At 35.6% G+C, this 14,980-nt stretch overlaps 1 protein-coding gene across 2 annotated transcripts in view; it reads left to right on the top strand.

Moving 5' to 3' along the window:
- The window catches only part of LOC128240702 (uncharacterized), a 38,212-nt gene extending 25,956 nt beyond the window's left edge, over positions 1–12,256 (top strand). For both annotated transcript variants that reach the window (XM_052957448.1, XM_052957449.1), the window contains exons 11-16: positions 2,585–2,755; positions 4,050–4,121; positions 5,362–5,502; positions 6,704–6,858; positions 8,404–8,577; positions 9,620–12,256. In XM_052957448.1, coding sequence (XP_052813408.1) covers positions 2,585–2,755; positions 4,050–4,121; positions 5,362–5,502; positions 6,704–6,858; positions 8,404–8,577; positions 9,620–10,648 — 1,742 coding nt within the window. In that variant the 3' untranslated portion in view covers positions 10,649–12,256. The remainder of the gene's footprint in view (positions 1–2,584; positions 2,756–4,049; positions 4,122–5,361; positions 5,503–6,703; positions 6,859–8,403; positions 8,578–9,619) is intronic.
- The last annotated feature ends 2,724 nt before the right edge of the window (positions 12,257–14,980 follow it).

Genomic DNA, 14,980 nt, shown 5'->3' with positions numbered 1-14,980 from the left:
ATGGCTGTATTGAGGATAGAATGTTTTGAGTGTTGGGTTCATGGCTGTATGAAGGATAGAATGTTTTGAGTGTTGGGTTCATGGCTGTATTGAGGATAGAATGTTTTGAGTGTTGGGTTCATGGCTGTATTGAGGATAGAATGTTTTGAGTGTTGGGTTCATGGCTGTATTGAGGATAGAATGTTTTGAGTGTTGGGTTCATGGCTGTATTGAGGATAGAATGTTTTGAGTGTTGGGTTCATGGCTGTATTGAGAATTGAATGTTTTGAGTGTTGGGTTCATGGCTGTATTGAGGATTGAATGTTTTGAGTGTTGGGTTCATGGCTGTATTGAGGATTGAATGTTTTGAGTGTTGGGTTCATGGCTGTATTGAGGATTGAATGTTTTGAGTGTTGGGTTCATGGCTGTATTGAGGATAGAATGTTTTGAGTGTTGGGTTCATATCTGTATTGAGGATTGAATGTTTTGAGTGTTGGGTTCATGGCTGTATTGAGGATAGAATGTTTTGAGTGTTGGGTTCATATCTGTATTGAGGATTGAATGTTTTGAGTGTTGGGTTCATGGCTGTATTGAGGATAGAATGTTTTCAGTGTTGGGTTCATGGCTGTATTGAGGATTGAATGTTTTGAGTGTTGGGTTCATGGCTGTATTGAGGATAGAATGTTTTCAGTGTTGGGTTCATGGCTGTATTGAGGATAGAATGTTTTCAGTGTTGGGTTCATGGCTGTATTGAGGATAGAATGTTTTCAGTGTTGGGTTCATGGCTGTATTGAGGATAGAATGTTTTGAGTGTTGGGTTCATGGCTGTATTGAGGATTGAATGTTTTGAGTGTTGGGTTCATGGCTGTATTGAGGATTGAATGTTTTGAGTGTTGGGTTCATATCTGTATTGAGGATAGAATGTTTTGAGTGTTGGGTTCATGGCTGTATTGAGGATAGAATGTTTTGAGTGTTGGGTTCATGGCTGTATTGAGGATAGAATGTTTTGAGTGTTGGGTTCATGGCTGTATTGATGATTGAATGTTTTGAGTGTTGGGTTCATGGCTGTATTGAGGATAGAATGTTTTGAGTGTTGGGTTCATGGCTGTATTGAGGATAGAATGTTTTCAGTGTTGGGTTCATGGCTGTATGAAGGATAGAATGTTTTGAGTGTTGGGTTCATGGCTGTATTGAGGATAGAATGTTTTCAGTGTTGGGTTCATGGCTGTATTGAGGATAGAATGTTTTGAGTGTTGGGTTCATGGCTTTATAAAGGATAGAATGTTTTGAGTGTTGGGTTCATGGCTGTATTGAGGATTGAATGTTTTGAGTGTTGGGTTCATGGCTTTATAAAGGATAGAATGTTTTGAGTGTTGGGTTCATGGCTGTATTGAGAATTGAACGTTTTGAGTGTTGGGTTCATGGCTGTATAAAGGATTGAATGTTTTGAGTTTTGGGTTCATGGCTGTATAAAGGATTGAATGTTTTGAGTGTTGGGTTCATGGCTTTATAAAGGATTGAATGTTTTGAGTGTTGGGTTCATGGCTGTATAAAGGATTGAATGTTTTGAGTGTTGGGTTCATGGCTGTATAAAGGATTGAATGTTTTGAGTGTTGGGTTCATGGCTGTATAAAGGATTGAATGTTTTGAGTTTTGGGTTCATGGCTGTATAAAGGATTGAATGTTTTCAGTGTTGGGTTCATGGCTTTATAAAGGATTGAATGTTTTCAGTGTTGGGTTCATGGCTGTATAAAGGATTGAATGTTTTGAGTGTTTGGTTCATGGCTGTATAAAGGATTAAATGTTTTGAGTGTTTGGTTCATGGCTGTATAAAGGATTAAATGTTTTGAGTGTTTGGTTCATGGCTGTATAAAGGATTAAATGTTTTGAGTGTTTGGTTCATGGCTGTATAAAGGATTGATTGCTTTCAGTGTTTGGTTCATGCTGTATAAAGGATTAAATGTTTTGAGTGTTTGGTTCATGGCTGTATAAAGGATTGATTGTTTTCAGTGTTGGGTTCATGGCTGTATAAAGGATTAAATGTTTTGAGTGTTTGGTTCATGGCTGTATAAAGGATTAAATGTTTTGAGTGTTTGGTTCATGGCTGTAGAACTTGAAGGATTGAATGTTTTGAGTTTTGGGCTTATGGCTGAATTAAAACATTTTGTCATGGCCTGGTTTGTGAAATAAAAAAAAAGATTTTATGTGCAAGTTCTAAAATATGACATGCCTTTATTTACACTCTTTTTTACCAAGTTTTCTTTGGATAATCCTATGTCAAAGCAGGCTTTAATCATCTGTTTAAACAGTCCTTGTAAGTTAAGAAGCAAGAGTCTGTAAGCCATCCCAACAAACATAATTGTTACAGCAGCAGAGTCCATCATAAGAGTCTGACATGTTTAAAATATAAAAATAAAAATAAATGAATTTAAGTGTACAAGTAAGACCTCCCTACAAGCCATTCCATCAAGCCTTATTACTCCCAGCAACATAGTCAAACTAAAGAGTTTGCCACATTTTTTGAAGAACCGGTTATTTTACAATGGATTTGTTTTTTTATTTTACAATTTTCATTAAACAAAAAAATGCAAATTAAATATTTCAGTTGAGAAGCAAGATCCATCTGCAAGCCGTTCCAACAAGCGTTATTCCTCCCAGCGACAGAGACCTGCACAAGAGGGGGCTGCATTTGTTGACCAGCCCCAGATTTCACAGCCACCATCTACCCAACAGCAGCACGCCCCACATGCTGGCCTGCCACAGCAGTATCGACCTAGTAAGTGTTGCTGTAGTTTGCTATGATTTTGCAAGGGGTTTAATTTTGCAAATATGGATAAATTTAGCATGTGATGAATTGAAAATTTAGTTTAGTGTTCAGGGCCTTTTCTGCCCATTTTGGGAAAAAGACCCTTGACATTTTGGTAAAAATTGTGTCCCGAAATTGGGAAATTTTACAGTTAAAGGAAGAAGCTTTCTTAATTCTCCAGCAAATGAGAAAATTATTGAATATAAGTTTCTTTTCCCTTTTAAAAGACCCAAAACAGCTGAAATATCAATCCTTGCGGTGTAAATATCAATTACAATAAATCGTGACTGACATGCAGTTAATGTATCCCACGCTTAATACACAGTCACAGTCAGGGTGCAAAACAACCCCCACCCCAAACCACTAAGGATGCATTTTAAAAGTGCATATCAAAACCTCAATATACATACATTGATGCATAAAAAGATAAATGTACTGTTAATGTCCTATTAAATGTGCATTCCCTAATAGACCTGCCGGGGGGGGGGGGGGTTCGGGTCTTTTTTCTGAATCTGTGATATGAGCAATGATTACCTAAACTCAAAACTAAAATAATGCAATTCTGTTAGCAGAGATTTTAGAGCACCTGCTGACATTATTTATTTACATAAATTCCATACCCAAATGCTTGCAATAAAAGTCATTCCTCATTGAGGCCATATGTCTAGTAGACCATTTTCCTGATTTACAAACCAGGGTGTGTATACAGCTATCTATAATGCAGCAGATTCTAATTGCTATTTCATATTTTTTACTCAAATTGAGCGGATTTTAAAAAGTGGCTGAGAAAATGATTCTTTTTAACTTACAATTACAATGATTAATAGGACATATACAGTATATTGGAAATTGGAAAGAGTGTAAATTTTTGGTAAAAATGCCCAACCTCATTCCTTTTTGAAACTTGGTACCCTTAGCATTTATGGCAGGGAGGAAAAAACATTGATTTTGTGCTGTCTGTGGTCTGGGTGTGTCTTTATCTGTATGGGTGTTCTGGACTACATCTTGTGATCTTCCAGCCCCAATTTATTGAACATGCAAAAGTATTATGTAACAGACCAAGATACTTGCACTATAAATGTTTTAGTATAACTTTTTCTTTTCAATGAGATATATGTAACGGAGTTTACCTGTAATGCTTAAGATATTTCAAGATATTGGGACTTGTTTGGATCATAATGAATCTTTTCAATTCAGTTTTAAGTCAAGATTAATCACAATGGCATTTTGAAAATTATATTATCATTTTGTTATTATTATTCAGATTTCAGTCCACCAGTTAGTATTCCACAACAGGGAGTTGTCATGAGGCCGGCTATCTCCCCACAGAGAAGTGGTGAGTTTGTACAAATAATATCGGCTATCTCGCCACAGAGAAATGGTGAGTTGGCACAACAGGAAGATTTAATGAGACCGGCTATCTCCCCACAGAGAAATGGTGTGATGTGGCCTAATCCCACTGCAGCCCCTATGCAAAGAAGAATTTGGAAGCCAGAAGGATTGGGATTTATTTTAATTACAGTCAAACTGCTTTCATTCAAACAGGCGGTGGTTTGAGAACTGGGGGTTAGTCTATGTCCAGGCTAAGTCCCAACCATTATTCCTTCTATTTTCATATAAAATATTCTAACGTTGGATCCAAACCTAAATAAGTCGAGGAGCGAGCACCATTGCCGGTCCCATATCCAAGAACCATGTGCAAAAACTTATGGTTTGTTGAGGTCATAATTTCACACATTTTCCAAAAGCACATTTCAAAATAAAGAACCATTTGCAAGGTATTACGTATTCACAATTTTAAAAATTGCAATGAAAGGAAAATAACAAATGAAAGGAAAATTTGATACAGTGTGAAAAACTGATTATCACTGTTAATGAATGACCGCTGTTACTTGATAAGGGCATTTTAGAAGATACTTGCTAGAAGTTAATGACGATACTTTAATTGTGAGAAATGTAAATGATTGATAGAATGAAGCACTACCATAACGGTCAAATATCGAAATCTCTGAAAATATTCCTTCTTACGACTCAACAGTTACACGAGACAAACAAGATGCTCTAATAATCCAACCTTGATTTTGCAATACTCATATTCCAATGTTGCTTGTTTAGAAAAAGTGTTTTTTTGGTAAAATTAAACTTTGCTATTCATTCATTTATTTGTTTTTCTTCTACATTTTCACATTTAGTATAGCCTTTAAACACAACAGTGATTTCCACAACGCAATACATAATCAGTGCCAAAGTAAACAATTGGTTTGACGACTTCAAACTTTGAAAATATTGTAAGACATTTCATAACAGACAAAATTCAATTTCATAACAGACAAAAATCGAAATTTTGGTCATTTAAAATATCGGATCACTCAAGGTTTTAAGACCAAGGTGTCCTCAAGCAATCACAGTTGTTTTTTTAAGAATTTGAGCAAGCCTTAACAGCGCTTTACCATATCATGGCTTGTTGGCCAATTTTAATCACATTATTCATTAAAAACTTAAATATGAAGCATTTTATGGGCCAGAATTGAAAATATGTATGTATTTGATATGAAATCTCTGTTGTAATTTAACAGTTGGCCCTGCGCATGTCCAGAGCCCAACAATGAGCCTATCTCGTGGACCTCCACCCCCGGCCATGATCCCTGTGCCTTTGGCTGTACCTAGGCCACCCCCAACTGCTCAGCCTGCATTCATCAGGGGCCCACCCCCTCCAGGTAAGTGAGAAAAGAACATGCTATGGCCATCCTGATCTCATTCACCAAACCAATGATTACATGCATATAACACTCAATGGCCCCAATTCTCAAGTGCAAACATGGAAAATTTCAGCCAATCAGAGATGTTTCGCTTTTTTCTATCTCAACATTTGTTGGGAGATGCCAAACTGTTCCTATTGCCTTTAGTCAATGAAAAGCAGTCTAATAAACATTGATAATCTAAACTGTCTGTAATAAACTTTTTTATTTGCATCTTCAATCTCTTGCAGTTCCAATACTTGACGTAATGAGCTACTTGATTGGTCGACAATGATGTAAAAGAAGGATCTATTTTAGTTATGCACTCAGTTTTACAACATTTATAAACTTTGTCAGAACAAAGATATTCAAACAAAACTTGGTATACATTTTGCCAGAGACTACATGCATTGAAAAGCAAGGCAAATAACCCAGGCTCTAATTATTGCCGAGTTATTTATTATGTTTGACATAAAACAAACATACGAGCATTGACGTTTGCTTCACAGTGCTCTTGTTGTAGCCAGCTCAGTCATAAAAAGTATGAGTGTTGGCTCGCTGACTCATTGAACAGGTGTGGTAGGGCTTCTGCAAAATAACAGTTTATGTAGCATGGCCTTTGGTTTAAAAATGTTGCAGACATATAACTAAGTTGATCTCTGGCAGTGAACTACTAGCGGGATTGTTTCCTCCTTTTACAATCTATTTGCATTCTTTTGTCACATTTGTTTGGGATAAAATCAAGGACCTCTCACTCTACAGGCGAACACTTAATCAAGTCACAATATATGCTAGCTCAGCAGCGAGACAGTACAAGAGCCACTATGCAGTCAATACCTGGTTACACTAAGATTCAATTGTTACATTCATCGGAATGCTGTCACATGTCTTCTATGGTGTCCCTTGCCTCATAATTAGACTTGTTGTTCCATTTCAGTTTAGTTTCTAGTGTGAATATCTTATGTATAAGGAATTAACTTGTGTGTAATGATAGTAACTGCCTTTGAAATATCTGAAATTGAAACCAGCAGCCAATTGTAAAAAACTTTAAAACACTTGTCCACAGGTTAACTTTATTGAAAATTTTTTTGGCCAACTTGACCAATCAAATATTTAGTAGTTTTTATGAAATTTGCTGCAGACATATAAAAAAAAAAAAAATGATGTATTAACATTTCAGGAGCAGTGTTTGCAGGGCCTCCAGGAACATTAACCACAACAGCAGTGATAGGGACTCCCACACAGATAATATCTCCTGCAGGAATACCCAGTGCTGCAGTCATATATGCTGCTCCCCCACCCCCTTTCCAAGTTCCTGTTCCACAGTTTACTCAGGTATGTGTATTACACACACAATGGTAGTCCAACCGGCTGATTATCTCCTGCAGGAATTCTCATTTCCACAGCTGCACTCTATCACACTTAAATTCTTCCATTTTTAAAGGAAATATGTTTTCTGCAGTTAACATATGTTTTATTAGCTTGTGTGTTTTTGAGTTGCCTGTGTTCCATGGCAATATAGGGATCATCTTGTACATCCTGTGTCATTATCGGCAGCATTTTACTCTTATTTCCCAAGCATTTGAAAACGAATCTACCAAACTTGGTTACAATTTTTGTTTTAAATATTGATAATAATATTGCTTTTGTGTTTGATCAACGGGGAAGTCACACTATTAGGCATAGATTTGTAGAATTCTAGTTTAAAGAACATGTCTGAGGTATTATGATAGCCATGGTGTTACCATTTGGGTTGTTCAAAAAACTTTCATAACTTTTAACATTTGGCCAAACTCAAAATCATTCTAGATATTCAAAAAGATCTTGGTTCACATTGTTCCAGAAACAAAATGCCCAGGAGGCACATGTTGAAGAGTCCACAAACATTGTGTGTACTTGTTGATGGTCAGAATAATTTGGGCTCAGTTAGTCAAATTTAAAGATCGTGATGACCTATACCCGAAAATGATTCTCTGATTATTAACTTGAATAGATACGGTGTATGCACTTTACCATAGTAAGTTAATTGCCTTGATTTATTTAGCAGTTAGTGGCTAAATTGTCTTATTGGTTTATTGACCTAGCCTGGAAAAAAGGTATCCACTCAACATGTTAAACTTTAATTATGACCAGTAAACTGACCTGATTTTGAGGTCAGTAGGTCAAACATCAAAGTCAAAGTATTGTTACTCCCAACAGGCAACAAATGTTATTCACAATAATTTTAGGAAGGTAAGTGACAAGTGATTGTGTCCTTTAGCAGCATTCTTGTTAATTCTCAAAGTGATCTGGGTCAATTGTATAAAATCTGTAGGCTATCTTTTGGTAAGTTTCACATTTGAATGATATTATCATTTAATAGTTGTGATTGGGTAAATTTAGACTGATCAATATATGTTTCTGTAAACATTTAGCAAACCAAAAAGTTAATACAGTTGGCTGCAGACATTGATTTACTTGTAATTTATTTTTACCATTGGCACTACTAATTATTTATGAAAATAAACGACAGAGCTGAAATGCCAGTCATTTTGCATTTGACCGTATGGTCATGGGACAGTTATAAAAAATGTACATTTCAAAGAGATTTAAGCTGTGAAAACAACTTTTTTTTATTTTTCACTACCGGTAAAGATAATTACCACCAACTGTCAATACCATAGGCATTGTCCAGTTGGGGAGATACATTTATTGACTTCACATAGTAATGACCCCCTCATGTTGGTGCAAGAGTCATTAGGCACTCACATCTTTCAGAGAAACCCTGCTAGGGCAATACATCTTCAAGTGGTGGTGGTGTGGAAGTAATTGGACCACAGTATTGTCCCAAATGTTTCAACCTTCCCACAGGCTTTCAAAAAAATATATGTTATCTTTCAGAGCAACCCTGGAGAGACAATAAGTGGTGGCACTACATACTACAGCAACACATCATCCAGTGGGGGTGGTGCAAGTACTGGAACTATATACTACCCTCCCGAGATGCAGGTAGCCAAGTCACACAGGGTACAAGTTCGCAGGCCAAAAGCTCCATTGCCGATTATTAACCCAGAGGTAGGAGGTTCAATCAGATCAAAATATTGTTGTTTTTTTTCATGAAGATTTGTATGACAACTGGATGAGATTGATATAAGAAATAGGTTGTCATTTAATAGGGAAACAATCAACATAAAAATATGCTTTAAACAAAATCTCATCCTTAACAGATTAGGCTTATTCTAATGAAACTTCACAGAGATGTTCTTTTGTTGGTAATTTTGAAAATTCTTTGAAGAAATGAATTCCATGCAGACATCTGGCTGACATGGCAATGGAAAGGAAAAACTTAAAGAAATATAAGACAATATATAGACAAAAAACAAATGGTCTAGAACTTAGATCTTTAATGTGTTACATTGTCAAGTGGTCTTGTCCTAAGCTTGTTCAAATTATGCCCCTTGGGTCATAAGTGTCAACGCCCTGGGGCTTAACTGTTTCATAAAGAGACATCGAAATCTTTTAAAATGTTCTTGTCCAAAAGAGCTGAGCCGAGATTGTTGATATTTGGTATGTACCATCATATATCGGGCCTCTATCAAGATTGGGCAAATTATGCCCCTTCCGGTCAAAATTGGTCCTGCCCCTGGGGTCACCTATCCGCCAAAGAGATATATATGGAAAACTCCTTGTTTGAAACCAAAAAGCATAGAGGTTAGATACTGGGTGTAAAATGGTCTAGTGGTCCTCTACCATGATTGTATAAAATATGCCCATGGGGTACCACCCTGGGACCTATGTGTTTAACATAGAGATAAATAGGGAAAAAATGAAACAAAAAAGCCTACAGCTTAGATATTTGGTGTGCCAACTTGTCTAATGGTCCTCTACCAAAATTGTTCAAAGTATCTTCTTATTCTTGTAGAGCAATTAAATAAAAAAACAACACCAATTTCTCATTTCAGCAGTATTCATCACAGCCCCCTTGTTTAATTTTGTCATATTGTATGTTTTACATATATTTCAGTCTGATAGTAGAGTCTGAACTTGTATTTGATTTTAATATTAAATTATTAGCACCAATACTCAACTTTTCTAAACCAAATGATTATGATTTCAGGAAGTACAGAAGAACATCAACTATCAAAGGGGTGAAGAGGAATATATCAGGCAATCAGATGATACCTCAGCAGAAGAAGAACAAATTCTAGAAATTGATGACACAATTGAACAAACTGAAAATATGCCTGAAGAACCTTATGAGGAGCATGACTATCACAATGTGCAAGTGGAAGAAACAGAAGAAGTGGATGATGAAATTGAAGATGTTAGAGATGAAAGTAAGAAAGACAAGGATGCTTCAATAGAGGTTGTTGATGTACCAGATGATGTAGATCAAGAAGAAGAATATGATATGCAAAAAAGGATTGGTGAAATGGGGTTTTCTGCAGAGAATGCTGAGAAAGAAGCTGACGATTTTGAAAGTATTGTTCATGTAGTCACAGATAATGCGGACTCTGTAAAGGAAGATGCTGGTGAAGTTGACGCTGAAAAAGAAGAAAACATAGATAATACTGATGGTAAAAGAGTAGAAGATACTTATAATTTGGACACTGAAAAAGCAGAAACTGAAGGAAAAGTGGTCTCTGAAATAAAAAATGTTCAAAATCAGGATAGTGAAATAGATAAAGTTAAAAATGTTTCAGAAACACAAATTGAAGAGGCATATACTGCTGGAGATCAGGATGTTGAAAGTAATGTTGAGGATGATATCAGTCAGAAGAAAACTGATTTTATGGACACTAATACTGACACAGTAGCATCTGATGAAAGAAAAGGTGAAACTTTTGTGATTAAAGCTGAAGCTTTGACGCCCACTCTTTCAGTATCCGCATCAGTTTTACCAGAACAGGACAGCAAAGATCCAGCAGATAAAATTGTAGATAATAATGATGAAACAACTGAAACCAAAGACGTTAAGCAAGAGGAAGAACCATTAAGTGATTCGAAGGGAACTGTTGCAGAAGATGGGAGTGAAAGTAAGGATGTTAAAAAAGATGCTAAAAGTAAAGATGGTAATGATGAAGATAAAGGTGATGATGATGAAGACGAATTTGTAGACACCAATGAAAATTTGGAAGGAACCTGAATTCTTGGAATTGATTCAAGGTTTTTGCATCTTTTATCATTTATTGTTATGTATATTCAAGTTTGAAGGTATCGTTTGCTTCTGCTTTTTTAAGGATGTCATAATTTTTTATTAGACCATAATTTGTTTTAGCCTATGTCTGGTTTATATTTCTTAATGATGTTTGCGGATGCAATTTCAAATTGAAAGTTTCAAATTGAAAGACAATTAAAAATTTGATATATGCATAAAGTGAATGCAATTTTATCGTGTCAAGTATGCATTAATGTTGTTTTTGTTCAAGTATGTATCTGTACATTTTCAATTCATTTGAATAAATATTCAATGTACCTAAATTGTTCATAACAAAGTCAAAATGCTTTTAAAGACTAGTATCAAACTAATTGTATGGGTTTGATAGTTTTTTATTCATTTAGAATGAAAGATATCTTGGGTAGAATGTATGCATCTTGATCAATTAGGCATCCGGCTATTGTTTGTTACTGTGTTTCATTATGTAATATGGGGGTTGGTGACTCTGTCAATACTTTCAGTATACCAAATAAATATCCTATATTATATAATGTTCTATAGTGAGTTGACCTATTCTCACACACAGTAGCATTTCTCTTAACATTCAGTCCTGCTTCTGTAAGAAAAATATAATTGGCTGAAAGTAAATAAGATTTACAGACGGTTGTTTCACCATGTCCAATTTTGGCTTCTGCCTTTATGGAGACCAACATGGTTACCCTTCTGTCTTGATAAAGCATTTTCTGTCAAATACATACTGTTCAAGCCCATCACAACTCAATAGAATGTGCCTTTTCTACCCTACATGTATGTTGTAAGTAGTCCCGTCCTTCAAGGCTTGCTGTTTATATTATAAACTTATTGCTATTGCATTCAACCCCATATCTGATTTTTGAACGGAAAAAGATTGTCTATAATTGCATGTATCATTTAAATTTAAATTAATTTCAGTTTATTTCAAACAGTCATTATAAAAGTTATGTTAAGTTTACAAGGGATTTATAAAAAAATGTTGAAATTGAGAAAATATGTTATTTTTATAAACACTCGACAGAAACCTGAACGGAATTTTGTTTAACAAATCTTATAATAGTTTTAATTTGGAAAGAACACCGTACATGTTAAAAACTTTCTACCATAATTTTCGGATTATTTCAGAACTTTCATTATTTTCCATTATAACAGGATTAAGCTCAGCTTACGCTGTTTTCATGTGAATTGTGCAATGTCCTCTGTATTTAATGGGTTTTTGAAAGACTTAAAAGAACTTTGTTTTATTATAAAATTATAATGGTAAAAAAAATTCAGTTCTGTAATCAGTAGAGTTTAAGAAAGTGTTAATTGTATAATGAAGAGATGTTTGGGACTTAGATATTAAATACCATAGGTGATGTAATGCTAACACTTTCCATTTGACTCAAACCCTTGTACATTCTAACATTTCCATATAATTATGTAATAAATAGTTTGGGTTCATAGAAAATAATTATCATCTAATAGAACAATACTATTGTCACTTCTTTATTTTGATTTTATTTGATATAATACAGCAGTATCATGTTTAATTTCCAAGTGAAATAAAAACCTAAAAACCTTTGCTTTCTTATTTTGCCAGCAATAGCCTTCGGGCCCGCCAGTATATAAAATAGGGACATACAAGGTAGTGTATGCCCTCCATTGTCTGCCAAGTCTGCCAATCATTACTTTCTTTCGAATGTTTTGTTGGTGTTTTCGGAGAGAAGACAACATGTAGAACCTATAAAGGGCAAAGCTGCTAGTTCCAATTGTTGTGCCCTCATCTAGTGAACGCTCTTCATATTGTACACCTGTTGACAGGTTTAATGGAGTTTCAGCTGTATGTTCAAGCTATGAAGGCGACATGCACTACCAGTATTGGAACACCTTCGAATTATGGTCATGATTCTTGTTCATCGGTTTGAGATTTATATTCATATCTTATGTATACGTATCGGCTTGAGTCTTTTATTATACCCCCCAAAACAAAGTTTGGGGGGGGGTATACTGGAATCGGGTTGTCCGTCTGTCCGTCTGTCCGTCCGTTTTTTTTTTGTCCGGGATTCATCTTTGTCGTTATTGAACAAATCTTTTTCAAACTTTCAGATATTAATGGCCATGATGTAAACTTGCGCCTCTGTGAAATTGGTACGGGTCACATGACCCTGACCAGAGTTATCTCCCCTTGATGTGTTAAAGTAGGCAAAATAAGCCCTGTCCGGGATTCATCTTTGTTATTATTCAACAAATCTTTATCAAACTTTCAGAAATTAATGGCCATGTTGTAAACTTTCGCCTCTGTGAATTTGGTACAGGTCACATGACCCTGACTGGAGTTATCTCCCCTTGATGTGTTAAAGTAGGCAAAATAAGCCCTGTCCGGGATTCATCTTTGTTATTATTCAACAAATCTTTATCAAACTTTCAGAAATTAATGGCCATGTTGTAAACTTTCGCCTCTGTGAATTTGGTACAGGTCACATGACCCTGACTGGAGTTATCTCCCCTTGTAGGCAAAATTAGCTTTGTCCGGCCTAACTCCAGGGCAAACAACCTAGACATGGAGGGGTGGGGGGTATTCGTTAGCCTATGGCTGACAGTTCTAGTTCGTATTGGTTTGAATCTTACATCCGTATCAGTTTGAGTTGTTGAAAAAGTTAACGTTTTATTTGCATCAAATCAATGTTCAGAGCTGAGCGTGGTATAGGTGTCTGCCTGCTATCCAAGAGATAAAGGGTTCGATTCCTTCCATGGAATCTTTCGCATGCCCTCTCAATGAAGACTTGTACTGGCTTCCACGGATGAAATCGACTCGGTAATTTTGTAAACTATTTTTTCGTCATAATCGCATTAAAGCGTTTGTTAATAACTGAAACAAGAGCTCAAATTAGATCAATGCAAACCTTAGTCGAGGTCATAATAGTGAATAGAAGTTCCTATGCTTGTAATTGATCCTTGAATGTTGTCTTCCCAATAAGTCTTACACCTGAGCGTTACAGATTAACATTTTAGGCCAACATTTTTAGCTCGACTATTCGAAGAATAGGTGGGCAATACTACTCGCCCCGGCGTCGGCGTCCGGTTAAAGTTTTAGGGCAAGTTGGGATTTTCACTTATAAGTCCAATACCTTTCATTCAATTAAGTTAATACTTCACACAGTTGTTTAGGGCCATCACATGATGAGGTTAGATAACTCCATATTATTCTTTACACAGAATATGGCCCCTGATTGACTTAGGTTAAAGTTTTAGGGCAGGTTGGGATATTTATAAATAACTTCTATACCCTTTGTTCAATTGACTTAATACTTCACACAGTTGTTCAGGACCATCACACAATGAGGTTACATATCTCCATATTATCCTTAATACAAGTTATGGCCCCTGATTGACTTAGGTTAAAGTTTTAGGGCAGGTTAAAGTTTTAGGGCAAGTTCGGATTTTCACTTAAAACTCCAATACCATTCATTCAATTGACTTAATACTTCACACAGTTGTTCAGAGCCATCACATAATGAGGTTAGATAACTCCATATTATCTTTAATACAAATTATGGCCCCTGATTGACTATGGAACTTAGGTTAAAGTTTTAGGGCAGGTTGGGATATTTATTAATAACTTCTATACTCTTCATTCAATTGACTTAATACTTCACACAATTGTTCAGGACCATCACTCAATGAGGTTACATAACTCCATATCCTTAATACAAGTTATGGCCCTGATTGACTTAGGTTAAAGTTATAGGCAAGTAAAAGTTAAGGGCAAGTTGGGATTTTAATAAAAAAAACCTTCTATACCTTTCATTCAATGCACTTAATAAAATTCAAAATTATTTACGACCATCTTACAACAAGAAACATAACTCCATTTTAACCCTAAATACAAATTATGTCCCTTGAATATTTTTTTTTTAATTTCACTTGACAGGCAAATTTTTACATTCTTAACCAGTTTTTTACCAAGGGAAAACAAGGAGGGCTATACTACATGGCCCTTGATTTTTTATTATTATTTTTTTTTTTTAAATTTTATTTTAATTTCTTTTGAAAGGCATACTTGTATATTCTTTACCACATTTTCATAATGGGAAATCAAGTTATTTGAATGACTTGCGTCATTTTTCGGGTGGTGGGAAGGCAGCATCAAAGTCACCTTATGTATTGAATAATTTTAGTAAGGTTTGACATAAGTAGACCAAACTTGGTAATATTACAATTTATATTGTATTCACTTCTGAGTCAATGCGGCGAAGTCGAGCGCGTTGTCTTACGACAGCTCTTGTTTTGTTATGTGGTTTACGG

This window comes from Mya arenaria, chromosome 7, assembly GCF_026914265.1.
Source record: "Mya arenaria isolate MELC-2E11 chromosome 7, ASM2691426v1".
Classification (NCBI taxonomy): domain Eukaryota; kingdom Metazoa; phylum Mollusca; class Bivalvia; order Myida; family Myidae; genus Mya; species Mya arenaria.
The sequence above is the reverse complement of the archived record's forward strand: the minus strand, read 5'-3'. Positions and strand labels throughout refer to the sequence as shown.